General features: G+C 41.6%; 1 protein-coding gene across 3 annotated transcripts in view; it reads right to left on the reverse strand.

Moving 5' to 3' along the window:
* mmd2a (monocyte to macrophage differentiation-associated 2a) overlaps window positions 1–21,133 on the reverse strand; it is a 118,830-nt gene that overhangs the window by 64,627 nt on the left and 33,070 nt on the right. For all 3 annotated transcript variants that reach the window (XM_043711915.1, XM_043711914.1, XM_043711916.1), the window contains exon 3: window positions 5,890–5,971. In XM_043711915.1, coding sequence (XP_043567850.1) covers window positions 5,890–5,971 — 82 coding nt within the window. The remainder of the gene's footprint in view (window positions 1–5,889; window positions 5,972–21,133) is intronic.

Here is a 21,133-nt window from a genome sequence, read left to right on the forward strand (position 1 = left end):
TCCATGGTAACCCCAAGCATATTGATAGTGGGATATTCAGTAATGGTAACACCACTGAATGTCAAGGAGCAGTGGTTAGATGTCTTTTATTGGAGGTGGTTATTGCCAGCTATTTGTGTAGCGCAAATGTCATCCTAAGCCTGGATATTGTCCAAGTCTTGGTGCATTTGAACATGGACGGCTTCAGTAACTGAGGAGTTGCAAATGGTACTGAACATTGTGCAATTATCGGTGAACATCCCCACTTCTGACACTATGATGGAGGAAAGGTCATTGATGAAGCAGCTGAGGTGGTTAGGGCTGGGACATTACCCTGAGGCACTCCTGCAGAGATGTCCTGGAGGTAAGATGACTGACGTCCCAACTGCAATCATCTTCCTAAGCCAGCTCAGATTCTGGTCAATGGTAACACCCCAGGATTTTAACTGAATTGGTGTCCAAACGTTTAGTCATAAAAGTAGAATGTAAGGATTGACTAACAGGAGGAGAGTATGGCCAAGAGATTTTAAAAAGGAATTTTAGAATGAAGGGAACTGCTGAGACCAGAGTTTGAAGGCCGCAAAAACTTCTAAGGGCTGTTCGGATAGGGAGTATGATGCCATGAAAAGATCTGAATACCAGGATAACAATACTAAGATTAATAACTGCATTGTAAGTTTTGATTGAAGACACATTTCCTGCCATTTGATTCCACCCGTTAATTCAGATCATTCCCCTCCTACCTGCCTCACCCTGAAAAGTCAAAACCTTAAATGAAATGCTTTAGACTTCTTGAAATATGACATGTGATGGCACACTATCCTGCTTTACCAAAACATTGTACTTAACAAGTTTTATATTACACCTACAAAATTGATAGTTTCCGTATCATTTATCACGACTAAGCTATGAAGGATTCCATTGTTGGCATAATTCACATTTCACATCAAGGTTAATTTTTTTTTTACAAGCTTGCAGTGACTGCCTGGACAGGCAGAGTCTGCTTCCTCCCTTCCCTCCTGAAGGAAATGATGCATCTTCTTTGTACTTTGAGTGTCCACCACATCATTTTCCAAAAGTTCATCTGTTCAGAGTGACCTTGACATTAATTGTCAGCAAATTTAACAAATACATTTGATTCCCTAATCAGGCATGTCATTCTTTGTGATTTTACTTAATGCAATGCCTTTTTATTTTTCTTTGAGTTGCCAGTATTTAAGGAGATTTTACATAATTGGAGAAGGTGTGGGGAGATTAACTCGAATTGGTGACTTTGGCTATGTTGAGAGATTGGAGGAGGTGTACGTAGAGGAGATGAAGTTAAGGAGATCCTTAATAAGGTGTTTGAAACCAAAAAGTAAGACCATAACACAAAGGGTCAGAACTGGGCCATTCAACCTTTCCAGATTGCTCCCCCATTCAATGAGATCATAGTTGATAATCCTCAAATCCAACTTCCTGCCTTTTCCCCATAACCCTTGATTCTCTTATTGATTGTAAATCTCATACTTGATGTGGAGGTGTTGGTGTTGGACTGGGGTGGACAAAGTCAGAAGTGAGATGACACCAGATTATGGTCCAACAGGTTTATTTGAGATCACAAGCTTTTGGAGTATAGCCCCTTTGTCAGGTGAAGTGATAAAGGGACAATACTCCAAAAGCTTGTGATTTCAAGTTAACCTGTTGGACTATAACCTGGTATTGTCTGACTTCTGACCTTATCTCAGACTTGATTATTCTAAATGACTCAGCCTCAAAAGCTCTCTGTGGTAAAGAATTTCACTATTTTCTGAGAGAAGAAATTTCCCCATAAATTTGTCTTAAATGTGGGACCCACTATTCTGTGATTGTCCCCTCTGGACCTAGACTCTCCCATAATGGGAAACAACCTCTCCCCTACTACTCTGCCAAATTCCCTAAGAATCTTGTATGTTTCAATATGGTCACCTCTTATTCTTCTAGATTCCAATGAGTACAGGGACAATCTATTCAATCTCTCCTCATAAGACATTTCTCCATACCTGATATCAACCTAATGAACCCTCTCTGGTCCACTTCTAATGCCACTATATTTTTCTTTAGATAAGGAGCCCAAAACTGTTCACAGAATTCCAGCTGCGGTCTGAGTCCTGCCTTGTAAAGGTTTATACTCTGCATTTTTATACTCCATTCCCTTTGAAATAAAACCCAATATTCCATTTGTCTTCTGGATGCTTGTTTGTGGTGATTCATGGATGAGGACTCTCAAATCCCTCTATTCTATCCCTCTGCTTGCTGCAGTCTTTCTCTATTTAGATAATATTCCGCTCCTCTATTCTTCCTGCCAAAGCGCATAGCTTCACATTTACCCACATTATATTCCACTTTCCATGTTTTTGCCCACTCGCTTAACCTGTCTATTTCCCTCTGCAGACTCTTTGTTTCATTCTCACTTGCCTACGCCTGTTTTTGTGTCATCCGCAAACTTAACTTTCCTATCCAAGTCATTAATATATGTTGTAAATAATTGTGGCTCCAGAACTGATTCCTGTAACACAACATTATTAACAGGTTGCCATCCTGAAAATGCCACCTTTATGTGAACTCTTTGCCTATCTAATAGAAGACAATCCTCTATCCATGCTAATGTAATACCTCCAACACTGACATGCATGCTCATCTTATTAAGCAGCCTGACATTGATGGTGTAAAGAAGCAAAGTCTGTTAGGCGTGGCAGAGGGCTAAAAAGGAGACCATGGCTAATTGTCAAAAGATCGGAGGGGCAATTAGATTCTTTTTAAGGACAGCAACTTCTTCTAACCGGCAAAGGGTCATTTGAACCTCATGAGGTTGGGTGCAATGCTGCCTTTGTACCATGTCTGATTTGCATTTCACAACACCAGGTTATAGTGCAACAGGTTCATTTGGAAGCACTAGCTTTCGGAGCACTGTTTCATCAGGTAGCTTTAACAGGCCTGTTAACGTGAACACCTTAAGCTTCAGAACCAATCGTCCTCCTCATTGACTCAACAACAAAACCCACACTGAAATGAGAATGCTTGCTACACCAGTGTAACTTCTCCCATTCATTTGGTGGTACAGACTTGAATATGACCAAAAAGAAAGACACGTTGAGGTCTTTGAGAGTCATAGGGTCACACAGTAGTATAGCACAGAAACAGATTCTTTGGTCCAACTTGTCCATGCTGACCAGATATCCTAAATTAATCTAATCCCATTTGGCTCGTATCCCTCTAAACCCTTCCTATTCAAATACCCATCCAGATGCCTTTTAAAAATTGCAATTTGTACTAGCCTCTGCCACTTCCTCTGGCAGCTCATTCCATACACGCACCACCCTCTGCGTGAATAAATTGCCCTTTAGGCCCCTTTTAAATCTTTCCCCTCTCACCTTAAACTTATGCCCTCTAGTTTTGGACTCCCCTATCAAAAGTAAATGGCCTTGGCTATTCACACTATCCATACCCCTCATGATTTTCTAAACCTCTTTAAGGTCAGCCTCAGACAATCCAGAGAAAACAGCCCTAGCCTATTCAGCCTCCCCCTATAGCTCAAACTCTCCAACCCAGGCAATATCCTTGTAAATCTTTTCAGAACCCTTTCAAGTTTCACAATAGCGTTCCTACAGCTGGGAGACCAGAATTGAATAGTGTTCCAAAAGTGGCCTGACAATGTCCTGTACAGCTGCAACATAACCTCCTGACTCCTGTACTCAGTACTCTGCCCAATAAAGGAGAAAGTGAGGACTGAAGATGCTGGAGAAATGTGTGGCCAGTCAGGCAGCATCTGAGGAGCAGGAGAGTCAACGTTTTGGGTATAAGTCTTTCATCAGGAATGTGGGGGAGGGGGGTTAGAGATAAATAGGGCGGTGGGACGAGGAAAGGTGTGTGACATGGCGATAGATGGATGTAGGTGAGGGCACCAATTTATCACAATTATCCCCCACCTACATCCAGCTATCATCATCCACCTACCTTCCCCCCACCCCACCCCAAAACCCCTGTTTATCTCTTAGCCCCCTTGCCACGGCCACATTACTGATGAAGGGCTTATGCCCGAAACATCCACTCTCCTGCTCCTCGGATGTTGCCTGACCTGCTGTGTTTTGCCAGTGCCACACCTTTCGGCACTGACCAATAAAGGCAAGCATACCAAATGCCTTCTTCACTATCCTGTCTACCTGGGACTCCATTTTCAAGAAACTATGAACCCGCACTCCAAGGTCTCTTTGTTCAGCAACACTCCCCAGGACTGTAGTTAAATGCAAGAATGGTAAATTTCAAATGATCACAGTTGATATGATGGGAGGTTAGAAGAAGTTGCTGTCCTTAAAAAGAATCTAATTGCCCCTCCGATCTTAGGGCAAGTGGACTCTGGATGGCTGAGGCAATGCAATGCAGAAATTACCGGGAACTCCAGACTCCCCAGATAAGTGTTAAAAATGATAATCCTTACACATTTTTGTAGCAGTTACAGAGGATAGGTCCCTATGTATGAATATACGACACTTCCAGCACTGTTACGTCAGCCACATTACAAATCGGTTGTTCGCAGACTGAGAATTATTCAGCAAGTGCTACCCAATAATAAAATCACATCCAACAGTAAAGCTTCGATTTAAGGTTTTGCAAATGCACACTGGTTGAGTCAGAATTCACTTGCCAACCAACCAGCACCTTTTCTCTTCTTGTATAAATGCTGTGATTGTTTGAAAGTTGACTTTTGAGCATTTATCCTGAATGCAAGATAAAAAGCCAAGGCTCCATCTCTTTGTTTTGAGCAACAGCCAACCATCCTGTGACACCTCTGCCTGAAGTTGTCAATTGCTACATGCTTTGCCTCTTGAGCCAACAACTAATAAAAATATCATGAATAATTATAACGTATTTCCGTACTGTAAGTATAACAATAAACAAGGTTTGGACTCACTTTGCATAACAAAGAATAGTGCAGATTTTCATTTTGTTAGGCTCAATTTGAACAGGGTACAGAGGTAGAAATATACTACATGGCAATCATCATACTTTTCTTAACGAAAATCACTCTTGTTAATTCTTGCCCAGCCTAATCGGCATCAATGAATGCTGAATGTGAATGCTGAATGTAGGCTCCCTATGGTGCCAAGATGAGGAGTAGAAGAACATCTTAAAGATTACAAGCAATATTAACAGCGGGGCCTATTGCTTTTCTTGTTGCTCCTATCAGTGTCCCTAACTGTGAATGGATGTGTTGTTATTCTTGTTAAAAAGCAACAACACACAGCAACCCTATAATTGTGAAGGTTATTTGACAAAAAAAAATTCTGGGATTCACCGATTTTGCCATTTATTTCTAGACTTCACCTTCAAAAAATGTTAAATTATTGAATCAAGCATACAAAGAAAAAAATTGCATTATATATATTCCTTTTCACAACCTCAACACATCACAAATACTTACAGCCAATTTCCTTGTAGTCACTGCAGTAATGTAGTAAATGCAGCAACCAATGTGTCATAAAAGACAATGAAATAATGACTGAATAATTTGTTCTTTAGTGATGCTGGCCAACAGGATACCAAAGAAATTCCTCTCCTCTTCATTCTGGAGCAGCATGGGATCGTTTACATCCACTTGGGAGAGAAGTTTAAGTGTTTCATCTGAAAATCAGCACCTCTGCCATTGCTGGCACCAAGAACATTGGCTGAGGTTATGGATTAAAATGTCTAAATTGGATTCTAACCCACAAATGCTGGCCACACAGAGTAAGGTGTTTGCTAATGGAGCTGTCTATTCTTTCAGCACTGATTCTACCCTTCAGAATTCACTTACTGTCAGTTCACCATCACAGTAAATCTCGCAACTAAAAATTCTTCTTCTTAAATCATTTATATCACATTCATTGATACAGCACCATTCAGGTAACTTACTGCATGGGTAGCACAGTTTGCCGCATGTTCATACTCTGTGGGTTCATATCTTCGATTGGCAGGCACTCTGTTATTCATAAATCTGTAAAAAGAAATAAATCTTGTTCTGTGACACGTCTTCTCAGTAGATAGTGGCTTTTTCTGACCTTTATTAGTTTGTATTTTTGCCATTTCCCACCTGCTTCCATTTATGTCCTCCTTTTAACTACATGACTGTTTCCCTTCAAAATGATGGAGTTGGACTCATCCATTAACCGAGCAGCAAGTGGGAGAGTCAGACTGGGCTCAAGCCATTAAGATGCAGCCAGACCTAAGTTTTTCCAGCAACTTGCTGTTTTTTTCATAAATGACCTATTCTCCTGTTTGGTGTGAAATGCGCAGTACGTAGGGATAGCAGAAGTAGGCCATTCAGTTTTCCAAACCCTTCAGTAAGATCATTGCAAATCTCTTCACTGCATCTTCGTCCTCTATCCCCATTGCCCTTGATTCCCTGTGTACATTAAAATGGTTAAGGTCAGCCTTAATGATAATCAATATCGGAACATACACAGAGCACTCTGGGGAGGGAATTCTAAATACTCACAACTTTTGGAGTGAAGGAACTGCTCTTTATCTCAGTCTGAAAAGCCTATTCCTTACTGAGACTGTGAATTCCAGTTCTAGATTCCCCTTCCAGTGGATACATCTTGCATGAGCTTCATTGATCACCTTCTTACTTCAAACTTCTAGTGAATGTAGCCCTAATCTTTTCAATCTTTACAATTCTCCCAGTTAAGGATTCTCCCAGTTTTCTGATCATTTGTGGCACTCCGTCCGAGGCAAAGATATTCTTCCTTGTGCGGAGACGAAAATTGCCCACAATACCCATGGTGTATGGTCTCACCAAAATCCTATATGGCTGCAATAAGACTTTTTCTCTCCTGTACTCCAGTCTCTTTTTCGAAAAATCTAAAATGGCTTGCTGACACAGGTTAACTTTCTGTGATTTGCATGCAAAAGGACCCAGGTACCTTAAATTTATTTTATATTCATTCATAGGATGTGGGCATTTCCGGCTGAGTCAGTATTTATCGCACCTTCCCAGCTGCCCTTCAGAAACAGGTTAGCTGCTTTCTTGAATTGCTGCGTGTGTGCCCCATATGCCATTAGGGAGGGAGTTCCAGGATTTTGACTCAGTGACACTGAAGGAACATTTCCAAGTCAGGATGGTGAGTGACTTGGAAGGGAAGTGGCAGGTGTTCCCATGTGTCTGCTCCTTTGTCTTTGTAGACAGAAATGGTTCTGGGTTTGGAAAGTGCTGTGTACAGAACATGGGTGAGTTACTACAGTGCATATTGTAGATAGTATACGCGTTTCTTACTGAGTGTTGATGGAAGGAGAGAATATTTGCGGATGTGGTGCTAATCAAACTAGCTGCTTTATTGGAGCTGCAACCATCAGGCAAGTGGGGAGTATTCAATCACACTCTTGGCTTGTGCCCTAGAGATGGTAGACAGGCTTTAGGGAGTCAAGAGATATGTTACTTGCTACAGGATTCTTAGGATCTGATCTGCTCTTGTGACCACAGAATATATATGACTAGTCCAGATTAGTTTCTGGTCAATGGTAACTCCCAGGATATCGATAGTGGGGGATTCAGTGATGGTAATGCAAGGGGTGGTGGTTAGAGTTCTTTTGTTGGAGATGGTCATTTCCTACACCTGTATTGCACAAATTCCATTTGCCATTTCTAGCCCAAGCCAGGTTCATCAGCGAACATCATATACTGGAGGGAAGGTCACTGATGAAGGATCTGAAAATGGTTGGGCCTAGGTCACTCCCCTGAGGAACCCCTGGAGCTGAGATGATTGACCTCCAATGACTACAACCAAGTACCTATGTGCCAATTATGACTTCGATCAGGGGAGAGATTTTCCCCGGATTCCCACTGACACCAGTTTTGCTAATTTTCTGAGTTCTTCATTGTTTTATAAATATTCTGTTTTCTATTTTTCAACAAAAGTTGATAACTTTTGTATTTCTGCACATAATATTCCATTTGCTATATTTGCGCCCACTCATTCAATCTGTCTACATTTATTTATGGTCTCTTCACCGCATCTTACTCTCCCAACGAACATAGTATTATTTAGCATTTTGGGTACATTATACCTTCATCTTGTTACAGCTGAGGCCCAAGAACTGATCTTGTGGCACTCCACTAGCTACAACCTAGCACCTACAAATTGGCCCAGTTAATCCTACTCTCTGTTTTCTGTCCATTTATTAATGCTTAAACTGTACTAATATATTAGTCTAGCCCACAAGCCATAATTTTGCATGATACCCTTTTGTGACACTGGAGGGATATAGGTAACTTCACACACCTAGACTCCACAATCAGTAGCAATCTGCCCCTTGATGCTAAAATCAACACGCACATCGCCAAAGCTGCAATTGTAATGTACACAATGGGTAAGAGAGTGTGGAATAGCAGGAAACTGACTGAGAACTCCGTTCTGCAGGTCTATCATGCCTGCATGCTTAGTGCACTCCTCTGCATCCTAAAACCTGGAGAATATTTCTAGGCAAGATCCTTGCTTCTTTTGGCAGGCCAGAGTCACCAAATCAGAGGTCCTGGAGTGACCTAATTCCATCTGCATAGACTCACTATCAAGTCATCACTGGGGGCTCAACCATATTCATCACATGAACGACAGCCATATATCCAAAGAACCTATGTGTGATGAATTGGGTCACAACCTCCTGAGCATCCAATCCTCTGTCACAAGGACACTTAGAAATGCGATATGAGGTTAGTGGACATTGACACTGACAATTTCAATATTAACAGTCCCTGATGGCTGCGATCTCTGAAGGCTGACTTTTTGAAAGGTCATTGGAAGACGTCAGCAAAAATGAAAAGCTCGACTGACCAAGAGGAGAGCCAAGAGGTAACAGAGACCACCCTGCCCCCAATTATGCACTTTCCCAGCCCATTATCTTCCTCTGCAGTACATATGACAGAGACTGTCATATCCGAAAGGCTCCTGAGACAAACCAGACAATGCTTTACACAGATTGACCATCACAGCTCAAACCTTCCCTGGAAGGCTGCCACCTTTCTACTTGCTGCCTTATCGAATGCTTTTTTAAAATTCCCCCGTGTCTACTCCACTATTTACAACATCAAAAAACCTCTAACGCATCTGTGAAACGTGATTTCCTCTTCAAAAATCTATACTAATTCTGCCTAATCATACTGCATGATTCTAAGTATCCTGTTATAGCTCTCATAATAGCTCCTAGCACTTTCGTTGCACCTAATGCCAAGCTAACTAACCTATTGTTCTCTATGTCATCTTTCCTTTTAGTGGTAGAATTTTGTTCACTACCTTCTAATCAACACAGAATGTTCTAGAACATAGGGAATTCTGCAAAGTTAAAACCAATGTTTTCACTATTCTGTCACTACCTCTTTCAGAATCCTAGGAAGTAGGTTACCAAGACTAGGGGATTTATCAACTTTTCATCCATTAATTTCTCCAATACTATTTCCTCACTAATACTTTGTTTTTTGAAGTTCCTCATTTTTGCTAGATTGTTGGTTCACCTAATACTTGCAGAATGGTTTTTGCGATGAAGACCGATACATTGAGCTGAATCTTATGCTTTTTTGGCTAAGCAAGAGTCATGTCAAGTTTGGTGGAGTGATTGTCACTGCAAAGCTCAGAGGCTTTTCTCATTGTATCTTAACAAGGGATGCTGGTGAATTCCACGGTACCCAGTGACAGGTCATTCTGGGAATAGTGGGTCATAAGAATGAGCAGAGCGCAGACCTGATAGTCACTGCCAGGGCTCAAAACGGCAATTAATGTGGTTGCACAGCCTCAGAGGAATGCACCTCTCAGCCGTCTAGAGAAATGCCCAGCACTGTAGGATGATCGTCAGTGCCCTGTTCCCTAAATGCCACCAGACTCAAATCTCTCACGCACTCTATCATTGCTACTGGACTCACCTTCTACCAAGGCTCATGCCCTACTACTCTCTGCTGCTGCAACACCTTCCTCACCTGCCCTCACCAATTCCATCTCCCAACACCACTGATCCTGCATGCCTTCTGCACTGCCTTAGAACACCCACTTGGGCACCTCCCCACTTGTGCCGATGGTATGAGCTGTACCACTCAATTTGATCTTCTGTAATAGTTGTCTCTTCCTCATTCCATAAGGCCACAATTGAGGAGACTCAGTGTGCTGCCTGTTATTTGGCTCCTCATCCTGTCACAAAGTTAGTCCCTTTTTTTCTTTCTAAAAACTGTTCCTTGGCTCAAGGAGACTTTGTACTTGATTTGTTTCAGAGGGGCAAGAAACCGGGCCGGGCTCTGATCAGTCTGGTTTGGTACAGAGACGAAAAGGATTTTGAGAGGCCTTCTTTTTACATGTAAACAGATGAGACTTCAGGCCAAAGCGATCATGTTTTAGAAGTGACCTGTATAATGAAAGGGGAGTGGTCAGCTCTCTAGCTGAGCAGTTTTAGTTCTGTCTTGAGCTGGTGAGAAGTTTAACAGGGAACTGTGTGGAAACATTCTGTCTCTTTTTCTGCCCTTCAACTTCAACCTGTAAGCATGTGTTCCATTTATACTGGTTTTTAAAGGGAATTGGCTGATTGGGACTGTTGTGTATATTTGGAAAAGGATAGTTAAGTCAAGTTGGATAGGCTGAGTTCTGTAGGGGTTCTCGATTCTGTTCTTTATGTTTCATTTTGTAATTTTGTGAATAAATTTTTGTCTGTTGTAAAATCTAGTAATCAACCTAGCTATCGTACTCTGGTAATTTTCACTGTACCCTTACCAAAACAAAATGCAAAGTTATGGTCTGGGGCTGCCTGCTTAAGAATGTTTTGAGTGGCCTGGCCTAGTCCATAACAGATTGGGGGTTCATCCGGGATTTTAAACAATGAGTGGTAGGTGCTAGTGTCTTTATTTCGGGTGTTGGTTTGGTTGTGTAGACAAAGCTTGGGATAGTAATGGCACTTTTAGTCACCAAAAGTTTTCTGGAAGTGGATGCGGTGATTTTGCAAGTTTTTGCAAAAAGTGAATAAGACCAAGCTGCAACAATTAGCAGAGAAGCTGGAGCTGGAACTGCCTGCTTCCTTGAGGAAAGGAGAGATAATTACAGCAGTAGGTCAGCATTTAAACATGCCGGAGAAACCATCGGAGATAGCAAGAATTCAATTGCAAATGAAGCAGCTGAGTTAGAGGCCAGAGATAAGGAAAGGGCAGCAGAAATGAAACAGTTTGAGTTATGATTAGAAGCAGAAGAGAGGGAAAAAGAGAGAGCTTTTGAAGTTCAAAAACTGTCATTTAAAAAGGAAAGTCAGCTTAAAAAGCTGGAGATAAAGGCTGAGAGTAGGCTTAGTGAGGAAGAGAGTGAGGATAAGCAAGCCCCTGGTAGTCAGAAACGTAGTGAGAAACTGCTAAAGTATGTTCAAGCATTCCTAAATTTGATGAGAAGGATGTGGAAGAATTTTTCATCTCATTTGAAAAGGTGGATAAACAAATGCAGTGGCCAGTGGCAATGTGGGTTTTGTTGATCCAAACGAAACTTGTTGGTAGGGCTAAGTGAAATATTTCCATCCCGATCAGAGGAGGTATCCAGGATGTATGAGGAGGTGAAAAAAGCCTTTTTAAGTGTGCATGAACTTGTACCAGAGGCCTATAGACAATGTTTCAGGAATCTAAGGAGGGACTCTAGTCAAACCTATACTGGGTTTGAAAGGATCAAACAGAGGAATTTCGATAGATGGATAAAAGCTTTAAGAATTGAGCAAATCTATGATGCCCTTAGAGAGGTGATTATTTTGGAGGAATTCAAAAATTCACTGCTTGAAATAGTGCAAACCCATCTGGAAGAGCAGAGAGTTAAAACAGCAAGGTTAGCAGCTGAAGTGGCTGATGATTATGAGCTAGTCCACAAAACTCAGTTTGCTTCCAGAATCAATTTCAGTCCATGAGGGATAGAAATCGGGACAAAGAGAAATCCTCGCGTGGAAAGGGAAAAGTAGATCTCAGTGAAGATCATAAGGATAACTTACTACAGGTTAAAAAAGAAACCCTTGAGGGGGACAAAGAAATTAAAAAGCTCTGGTGTTTTCATTGTAATAAAGTGAGCCACACAAAATCACAGTGTTGGTAGACTAGGAGAAAGCCAGATGGAGGAAAACCAGACAAGCCTGGAAGTTTTGTTGGCCTAGTAACAAAAAACAGAAGGGAAGTTAAACAACTGCCTCAGAGTGTACAAGATGATCAGAGGTTGATTAAGGAGGAAGTGCCAGATCTGCTTAAAAAATATATATGCAAGGGTAAAGTTTATTCACATAGGCCAGGAATAGTAGGCAAGGAGGTTACAATATTAAGGGACACAGGATCCTCTCAGTCTGTAATGCTGAAGGATGAGGAGATATGCACTCCTGAGGAACTATTACCAGAAAAGGTACTGGTAACAGGAATTCATGGTGAGACAAAAAGTGCTCAATTATGTTAAGTGTGGCAGAGAAGAGTGGAGAATTTGTGGTAAGAGTATTGGACAAACTCTCAGCTCCAGGAATACAATTTGTCCTTGCAGATGATATAGCTGTTTCACCAGTAGGCGTGCTGCCTACACTAGTTGAAAAGCCAGTGGAGACTCAGGCAACTGAAGATATGGAGAATGTTTATCCAGGTATTTTCCCAGATTGTGTGATCACAAGATTACAGAGGCACAAGCTCAAGCAGGAGACATCAAAAGGCACAAATAAGGAAGCTGACATAGAGTTATCCGAAACTTTCTTTGATCAGGTAAGTGGAACAGAGAAGGAGCAAATAGGTAAACATCTTTAGCTCTACTCAGCTGAATTACAGCAGAAAGATGAGGAGTTAAAACAGTCATATCAAAAGGCACTTATTGAGAAAGAAAATGAATGCATTCCTGTGTGCCATTACTTAACAAATGATGTCTTAGTGAGGAAATGGACGCATTCAAGCAGATGAGAAATGGGCAGACATTCATCAAATCATTTTTGCCAGTAGGGTATAGGAAGCAAATGCTGTGAGGGACACATGAACTGCACTTGGAGGTCATTTACGGGGTGAGGAAAACACAGGGTAAAATACAAAGACATTTTTACTGGCCTGGACTACATAAAGATGTAGTTGAAATTTTGCCAGACGTGTCATACATGTCAGCTAATCAGAAAACCACAAGCAGGAATAAAACCTGCACCCTTACTACCTATTCCAGCATTTGAGAAACCTTTCACAACAGTCTTGATTGAGTAGGTCCCCTACCTCAAACAAAAAGTGGGAATAAGTATTTATTAACAATAATGGATGCATCAATTAGATTTCCAGAGGCAATCCCCTTACGCAGCATCATGGCTGAAAGGGTAGTAGAAGAATTACTTAATTTTTTTACTAGATACGGACTACCAATTGAGATCCAGTCAGATCAAGGATCAAGCTTCAAATCCAAATTTTTCAATGAGGTTATGGATAACTTGGGAATAAAGCAATTCAAATCTACTGCTTACCATCCGGAATTGCAGGGAGCGCTAGAGAGATGGCAACAAACCATGTTGATGGAATAAGTATTTATTAACAATAATGGATGTATCAATTAGATTTCCAGAGGCAATCCCCTTACGCAGCATCATGGCTGAAAGGGTAGTAGAAGAATTACTTAATTTTTTTACTAAATTCGGACTACCAATAGAGATCCAGTCAGATCAAGGATCAAGCTTCACATCCAAATTTTTCAAGGAGGTTATGGATAACTTGGGAATAAAGCAATTCAAATCTACTGCTTACCATCCGGAATTGCAGGGAGCGCTAGAGAGATGGCAACAAACCATGTTGATGGGCTTATGGTCAGGATTATCCAGATGATTGGGATAAGGAAATTCCATTTGTACTTTTTGCGATCAGAGATGCAACAAATAAATTGACCAAATTCAGTCCATTTGAATTAATTTTGGGGCATGAATTAGGAGGACCATTAAAATTGATTAAGGAGAAATTAATAAGTCAGAATTCAGGGACCAGAATTTTAGAGAATGATTAAATAGAGCTGGAGAGTTGGCTAGACAGCATTTAAAAGTATTATAGCATATAAGGAAACAGGGAGCGGATAAGAAATCACAAGTTTGCAATTGAGGATAAGGTATTGGTGTCACTTCCAGTGACAGGTGAGCCTTTAAAAACAAAGTTTAGTGGACCTTATCAAATTGAGAAGTAATTGAGTGAGGTGAACTGCTTGATAAGGACTGCAGTCAGGAAGAAATCTCACAGGGTGTGTCATGTGAATATGCTCAAGAGGTATTTTGACAGGGAAGAAAAGCAAGAGGGGAAGGTGTTAATGATTACAGCACAGAAGGAAGAACCAAGTTCAGAGGAATCTGAATTAGACATTCCTCAAATCAAATTGGCCCATGAGGAAGTTGTCAAAAATTGGGATTAATTATTGAGTTACCCTCCACAAGAAAATCGAAATAACCTGAAAGTGTTATTACTATCACTTGGGGAGATATGCGGAAATAAACTGGGAAGCACTAACCTAATTGTGCATGATATAGCTATAGGAGATGCTGTTCCGATTAAGCAACATCCTTATAGACATAACCCTCTAAGGTTGGCACAGGTTCAGAAGAAGAAATAGCGCATGCTCCAAGATGGCATAATTGAAGTGACTGGAGCTCACCTATAGTCATGGTGCCAAAGCCAGATGACACCCAACAGTTATGTGTGGACTATCACAAAGTCAACGGCGTTACAAAGACTGATACATATCCAATTCCACAGTTGGAGGACTGTGTTGAAAAAGTGGGACAAGCAACTTACATTTCTAAGTTGGACTTGCTCAGAGGCTCCTGGCAAGTACCTCTGTCAGAGAAAGCAAAGGCAATTTTGGCTTTCGTAATGCCAAATGGACTATATCAGTTCAAAGTCATGTCATTTGGTATGAAAAATGCTCCAGCCACATTTCAGAGACCGACTAATAAGGTCATTGCTGGATTACCCAACTGTGTGGTGTATATTAATGACCTGGTGAATTTTACTCACTTATGGAAGAAACATTTACAGCATTTATCAGACCTGCTCGGTTGACTTTGGAAGGCAGGCTTGGTAATAAACCCAGCTAAAAGTGAATTTGCCAAAACCCAAGTCCCCTTCCTGGGCCATGTTATTGACATGGACAAATGGCCCCACAGGAGGCAAAAACTAAAGTAATTGGGGAATTTCCCACACCGTCGACAAAAAAAGCAGTACTACGGCTTTCTGGGGTTGAGTGGGTTTTACCTAAAGTTTGTGCCAAACCTTAGCAGCGTGACTGCTCCACTCACCAAACTGTTAAAAATGGGCAAGTTTTAGTGGACAGAGGACTGTCAAAAACATTTGACAGCCTTAAAACTGTATTAACCATTGTCCCAGTATTAGCCACAGTGGATTACACGAAGCCTTTCAAAGTGGCTATCGATGCCACTGATGTGAATGTCGGTGCGGTGCTCCTGCAAGAGGATGATGAGGGAATAGAAAGACCCATCAGGTATTTTTCCAGGAAGTTGAATATTCATCAACAGAAATATTCAATGGTGGAGAAAGAGACTATAAGCTTGGTATCGGCATTACAACATTTCAGTGTTTATATTACCAGCAATGCATCTGAGACAATTGTGTACACTGATCACAGTCCATTGACATTTGTGGAAAGATTTAAAGGACAAAAATGCCAGACTGTTTAGATGGAGCCTGTTGTTGTAGCCGTTCAATATGACAATTGTGCATGTGGCAGGTCGCGAAAATGCGATTGCTGATGTGTTATCGAGACACTAATGAGATACATGGGCATTCGGTGGCGGGTGTTCCACGGCCTGAATTTGCACATGGTTGTGCATGTTTGCATGTTTATAGCTAATATAGTGTATACGGGTGTTTAGACTAGTAACCGGGGTTTGAAGGGTTAAAAATGAAGCCATCTTTTGGAATTGATGGTTCATTGTTTTAAAGGGGGGAGGTGTCACAAAGCTAGTCCCATTTTTTCCTAAAAGCTGTTCCTTGGCTCAAGGAGACTCTGTCCCTGATTTTTTTCAGAGGGGCAATATACCGGGCCTGGCTCCAATCAGTCTGGTTTGGTACAGAGATGAAAAGGATTCTGAGAGGCCTTTTGTTTATATGTAAACAGATGAGACTTCATGCCATGGTTTAGAAGTGATCTGTATAATGAAAGGGGAGCAGCCAGCTCTCTAACTGAGCTGAACAGTTTTAGTTTAGTCTTATACTGGTGAGAAGTTCAACAGGGAGCTGTGTGGCACATCTCTCTCTCTCTCTTTCTGCCCTTCAACTTCAACCTGTAAGCATGTGTACCATTTATACTAGTTTTTAAAGGGAGTTTGCTTATTGGGACTGTTGTGTATATTCAGAAAAGCATAATTAAGTCTAGTTGGATAGGTTGAGTTCTGTAGGGGTTTTTGATTCTGTTCTTTGTGTTTCATTGTGTAATTTTGTGAATAATTTTTTGTCTGTTTTAAAATCTAGTAATCAACCTAGCTATCGTACTCGGGTAATTTTCACTGTACCCTTATCAAAACAAATTGCAAAGTTATGGTCTGGGGCTGCCTGCTTAAGTGTGTTTTGAGTGGTCTGGCCTAGTCCATAACAACCCCATATAAGGAGGGGATACTGAGGTCACCCCCAAGTGGCAAGTCAAACCCACCAAGAACCTATTCCCACTTCCATGGTGCATCGTCCCGACTGCAAGTTTGGAAAGATTGCAACCCTTGGCGAGATGGGCTGTTAATAAGGCATTTAACAAACAGTAATGACCATCATTTGTGAACTTGCCACTTCAAAGTGAGAAACTCACTACACCGTTTGAGAAAAGTGTATGTGTAAGGACCTCAAATATCTCACTATCTTGCCACAGCCAAATTCGCTCATTGCCTGATAAGATTCTGGCAAAGTATTTTTTTATTCTCTCTGTAATTTTCTTATTTCTCATCGTAATTTCTCTTGTCTCTGCCTCGAATGGACTCAAATTTGCTAATCACTTCCTTTCTACATATCTATTGATGCTTTTACAATCTGTTTGGTTTGCTGTCACAGAACACAGAACAGGAAACACAGTACAGGCCCTTTGGCACTCGATGTTGTGCTAGCCTTCTAACCTACTCTCGGATCAGACTAACCTATATACCCTTCATTGTACTGACTTCCATGTGCCTATCCAAGAGTCACTTAAATGTCCCGAATGTGTCTGACTCTACTACCACTGCTGGCAGTGCATTCCACACACCCACCACCCTCTGTGTAAAGAACCTACCTCTGACATCTCCCCTAAACCTTCCTCCAATCACCTTAAAATTATGCCCTGGGAAAAAGTCTCTGGCTATCCACTCTGCCTATGCCTTTCAACATTTTGTATACCTCTATCATCATTCTCTCATCGTTCTTCTTTCCAATTGAGAAAGCCCTAGCTCCTCAACCTTTCTTTGTAAGACATGTCCTCCAGTCCAGGCAGCATCCTGGTATATCTCCTCTGCTCCCTCTCTAAAGCTTCCACATCTTTCCTGTAATGAGGCAACCAGAACTGAACACAATATTCCAAGTGTGATCTAAGCAGGACTCTATAGAGCTGCAGCATAACCTCACAGCTCCTAAACTCAATTCCTCTGCTACTGAAGGCCAACAACCCTATCGACCTGGTGGCAACTTTGAGGGATCTATGGATATGGACCCCAAGATTCTCTGTTCCTTTCACACTGCCAAGAATCCTACCTTTAACCCTGTTTTCTGCATTCAAATTCCCTTTACACATTTCTCAGTTGTCTTTTGTTCAGTAATGCTGAAGCTGTCTGCAGATTCAATGTTAATGGAGCTGCCTTATGTGTTAGTATGACACACAAATGTCCATTAGGGAAGCAACTCTGCCATCCTTATTCAGTCTGGCCTACATGTGACTCCAGACCTACAGTGATGTGATTGACACTGAACTGCTCTCTGGGGTGGCCTAGCAGTCACTGTTCAATTAGAGATGGGCAACAAATGTTGGCTAGACCAATGATGAAATAGCATTACAGAATATGAGAGCACGAGCTGGCCTCCATTGTTATTGACCATTAATGTTTCAATAGCAGGGTGCAGAACTGAGATTCTCAAACTGAGGACCTGTTTGTCCCTCTTCTGGTCGTTCAGGTCCCTTTTGTTTTTTTATTGCAGTTGAAACATTCTCCTATGTTAAAGGTTCCATATGATATATTGTCTCAGCAAAGTGTTGCAGAACTGTAGGATTTCCTCAGGTCTTTTGACCAAACCTCCTCACTATTGCACTTACTTACTGCTGAAGTGTTCTAATTAACAATGTGGAGATATTTCAGAGATGTTCGCTTACAATGCGAGGAAGAAATAAAGAAAAGACTCAGAACCACAAAACATCCCAAAAAACTCTGTCAGCTAATTAAAGTGTGGTCACTTTTGGAATCTCGGAATCACTGCAGCCAATTTGTTTACAGAAAGCTCCCACAAATTGCACTGAGATAACGACCAGTTTTTTTAAAATGATGTTAGGTGAAAGCAAAATATAGTCCAGGATACAAGCAAGAACTCCCCCTGCCCCTCTTCAAAAAGGTACCATGGAATCAGACAGGTGGATGGGTTACCGGTTTAACATCTCACTTGAGAGATGGAAGATCAGGCATTAACATGGCTCTCCTACTGAATTCTCTCCGAGTTATTCTTCCCTCCTCCACAGGGGACACAAATGAGGTTTCTGTATACCTCTGTATGAAGCAAACGCAATCACAAGGAATTTCCATATTGTTGCCTTCTTTCACCATACTAAAGCTCTTAATATTGGCAAAGACAGGGCCTACCCAGCTCTATCACTCCCAAAAGGAACAGGCAAGGGTCCTAACCCAATCACACTTTACTAAGTTTAACGAAAGAGTCCAAAAGCAAAGATGCAAAGCATTCAGGTTAAGTCTTTTCACATGTTATTCGAAGCAGACAAACCAAGAGCTTTTCTGGATCACAACCAAATGAAATGAAATACTCTAGATGGTAAATCCAGTGAGGCTTATTCAATGCTTCCCATGGGAAAGAAATCCTTTTCACTCAATTACCATGAGTTATAGTTGCTTGAGCTGAAGGTAGTGACACTGACATTATTCTATGTATCAAGTCACCTCTCTGTTTATATTATTGGTCTGATAAGTCAATACTGAGACTGCCTAATGGCTATGGGTCACCATGAAGTGAGGCTGATCTTTGATAAATTTACAAAGTCATGACTTTGAATATCCTGAGCATTCTATTCTCTAGGTTTTAAACTTTATATCTGGAGGGCAGAACTTTGGTTGTGATGCCATTCACAAGTGTCCTTTCCTCATGCAGAATTATTTTTGTATTATTCCTGGGATTTGCAATGTTTGAAAAAAGTTGTAGCTCAGGTTGAGGTTCAGGTTGTAAGTTTGCTTGCTGAGCTGGTGGGTTTGTTCTATGACATGCTAGGTAACATCATCAGTAAGCCTCTGGTGAAGCGCTGGTGTTCTGACCCACTTTCTATTTATGTGTTTTGTTCTCCTAAGGTGGGTGATATCACTTCTGGGTCTTTCTCTCAGAGGTCAGTAAATGGGGTCCAAATCGATGTGTTTATTGATGGAATTCCAGTTGAATGCCAGGCCTCTAGGAATTCCCGTGCATGTCTCTGTTTAGCCTGTCTTCGGATGGATGTGTTGTCCCAGTCGAGATAGTGTCCTTCTTCGCCTGTATGTAAGGGTACTAGTGATAGTGGGTCATGTCTTTTGGTGGCTAGTTGGTGTTTGTGTATCCTGGTGGCTAGTTTTCTGCCTGTCTGTCCGATGTAGTGTTTGTTTCAGTCCTTGCATGGTATTTTGTAAATTATATTCATTTTGCTGGTTGTAGTAAAAAGATCCTTTAGGTTCATCAGCCACTGCTTAAGTGTGTTGATAGGTTTGTGGGTTACCACGATGCCAAGGGGTCAGAGTAGTCTGGTAGTCATCTCCGAGACGTCTTTGATGTATGGTAGTGTGGCTAGAGTTTCTGGGCATGTTGTGTTTACTTGTTTGGTTTTGAATATGCTGTATAGGTATTTTTCTTCTGCTGCTCGTAGTTTCTGGGTGCTGCAGTGTGTTGTGGCCCATTTAAATAATGTCCTGATGCAACTCCGTTAGTGGGTGTTGGGATGATTGCTTGTGTAGTTAAGTATCTGGTCTGTGTGTGTTGCTTTCATATAGATGCTGGCCTGCAGTTCTCCATTTGCTGTTCGTTCCACCATGTCACCTAGGAAAGGGAGTCTGTTGTTGTTCAGCTCCTCTGTTTTGAAATTTATGCCAGTAAGGATATTGTTGGTGATGTTGTAGGTTTCCTCCAATTTGTTCCATTATGTAATGACAAAGGTGTCATCCATGTAGTTTATGTGCATTTTGGACAGCAGTGCCCAGTCTCTTAGGGCATTCTGCATGGAAAGTGACCACCTCCAGCCTCCATCCATGGAGGTTGGCATCGGACATGTACTAGCCTCACCATGCACCAGCCTCACCATGCACCCTTGGCACATCTCCTGACTCATTTAGAACAGTTCTGCACTCCGGTGCTGCCCCTTGGAGCACACTGTCACCTTTTATTGGTATGTTGCTGCCAGGACACTGTACATGCACTGTCTGGCATTCAACTCATGGTACACCAAGCAGATCCAAAATATTGCAAGGCAGCCTTTCAGTCTGTGCTGAGCTAGCTCAATTCAACTGAGGCATTGGTGATAGAGCTGCAGTTGGTTTCAGTATCCCCAGTTTGGAGTGTGTACATGTGTGTATTGGGGTGTTGCAATCATGGGGGAGTAGGGTTTTTGGTGAGATAATGTTGGATTTGATTGAGACCCTCATCGTCAAGGTACACTCATGCTGGTGGGTTGAGGGGTACCAATGGTGGTTGTTATGGGGGCTTTAACTTTCCTGATATTGATTGGGAAAGCTATAGCTCAAGTTCGTTAGATGGGTCAGTGTTTGTCCAATGTGTGCAGGAGGGTTTCCTGACACAATATGTAGATAGGCCAACAAGAGGTGAGGCCATACTGGATTTGGTTCTGGGTAATGAACCAGGCCAGGTGTTAGAAATAGAGGTAGGTGAGCACTTTGGGGACAGTGACCACAATTCGGTGACTTTTACTCTAGTGATGGAGAGGGATAAGTGTGCACTACAGGGAAAGAGTTATAG

Source organism: Chiloscyllium plagiosum, chromosome 21, assembly GCF_004010195.1.
Source record: "Chiloscyllium plagiosum isolate BGI_BamShark_2017 chromosome 21, ASM401019v2, whole genome shotgun sequence".
NCBI classification, from domain to species: domain Eukaryota; kingdom Metazoa; phylum Chordata; class Chondrichthyes; order Orectolobiformes; family Hemiscylliidae; genus Chiloscyllium; species Chiloscyllium plagiosum.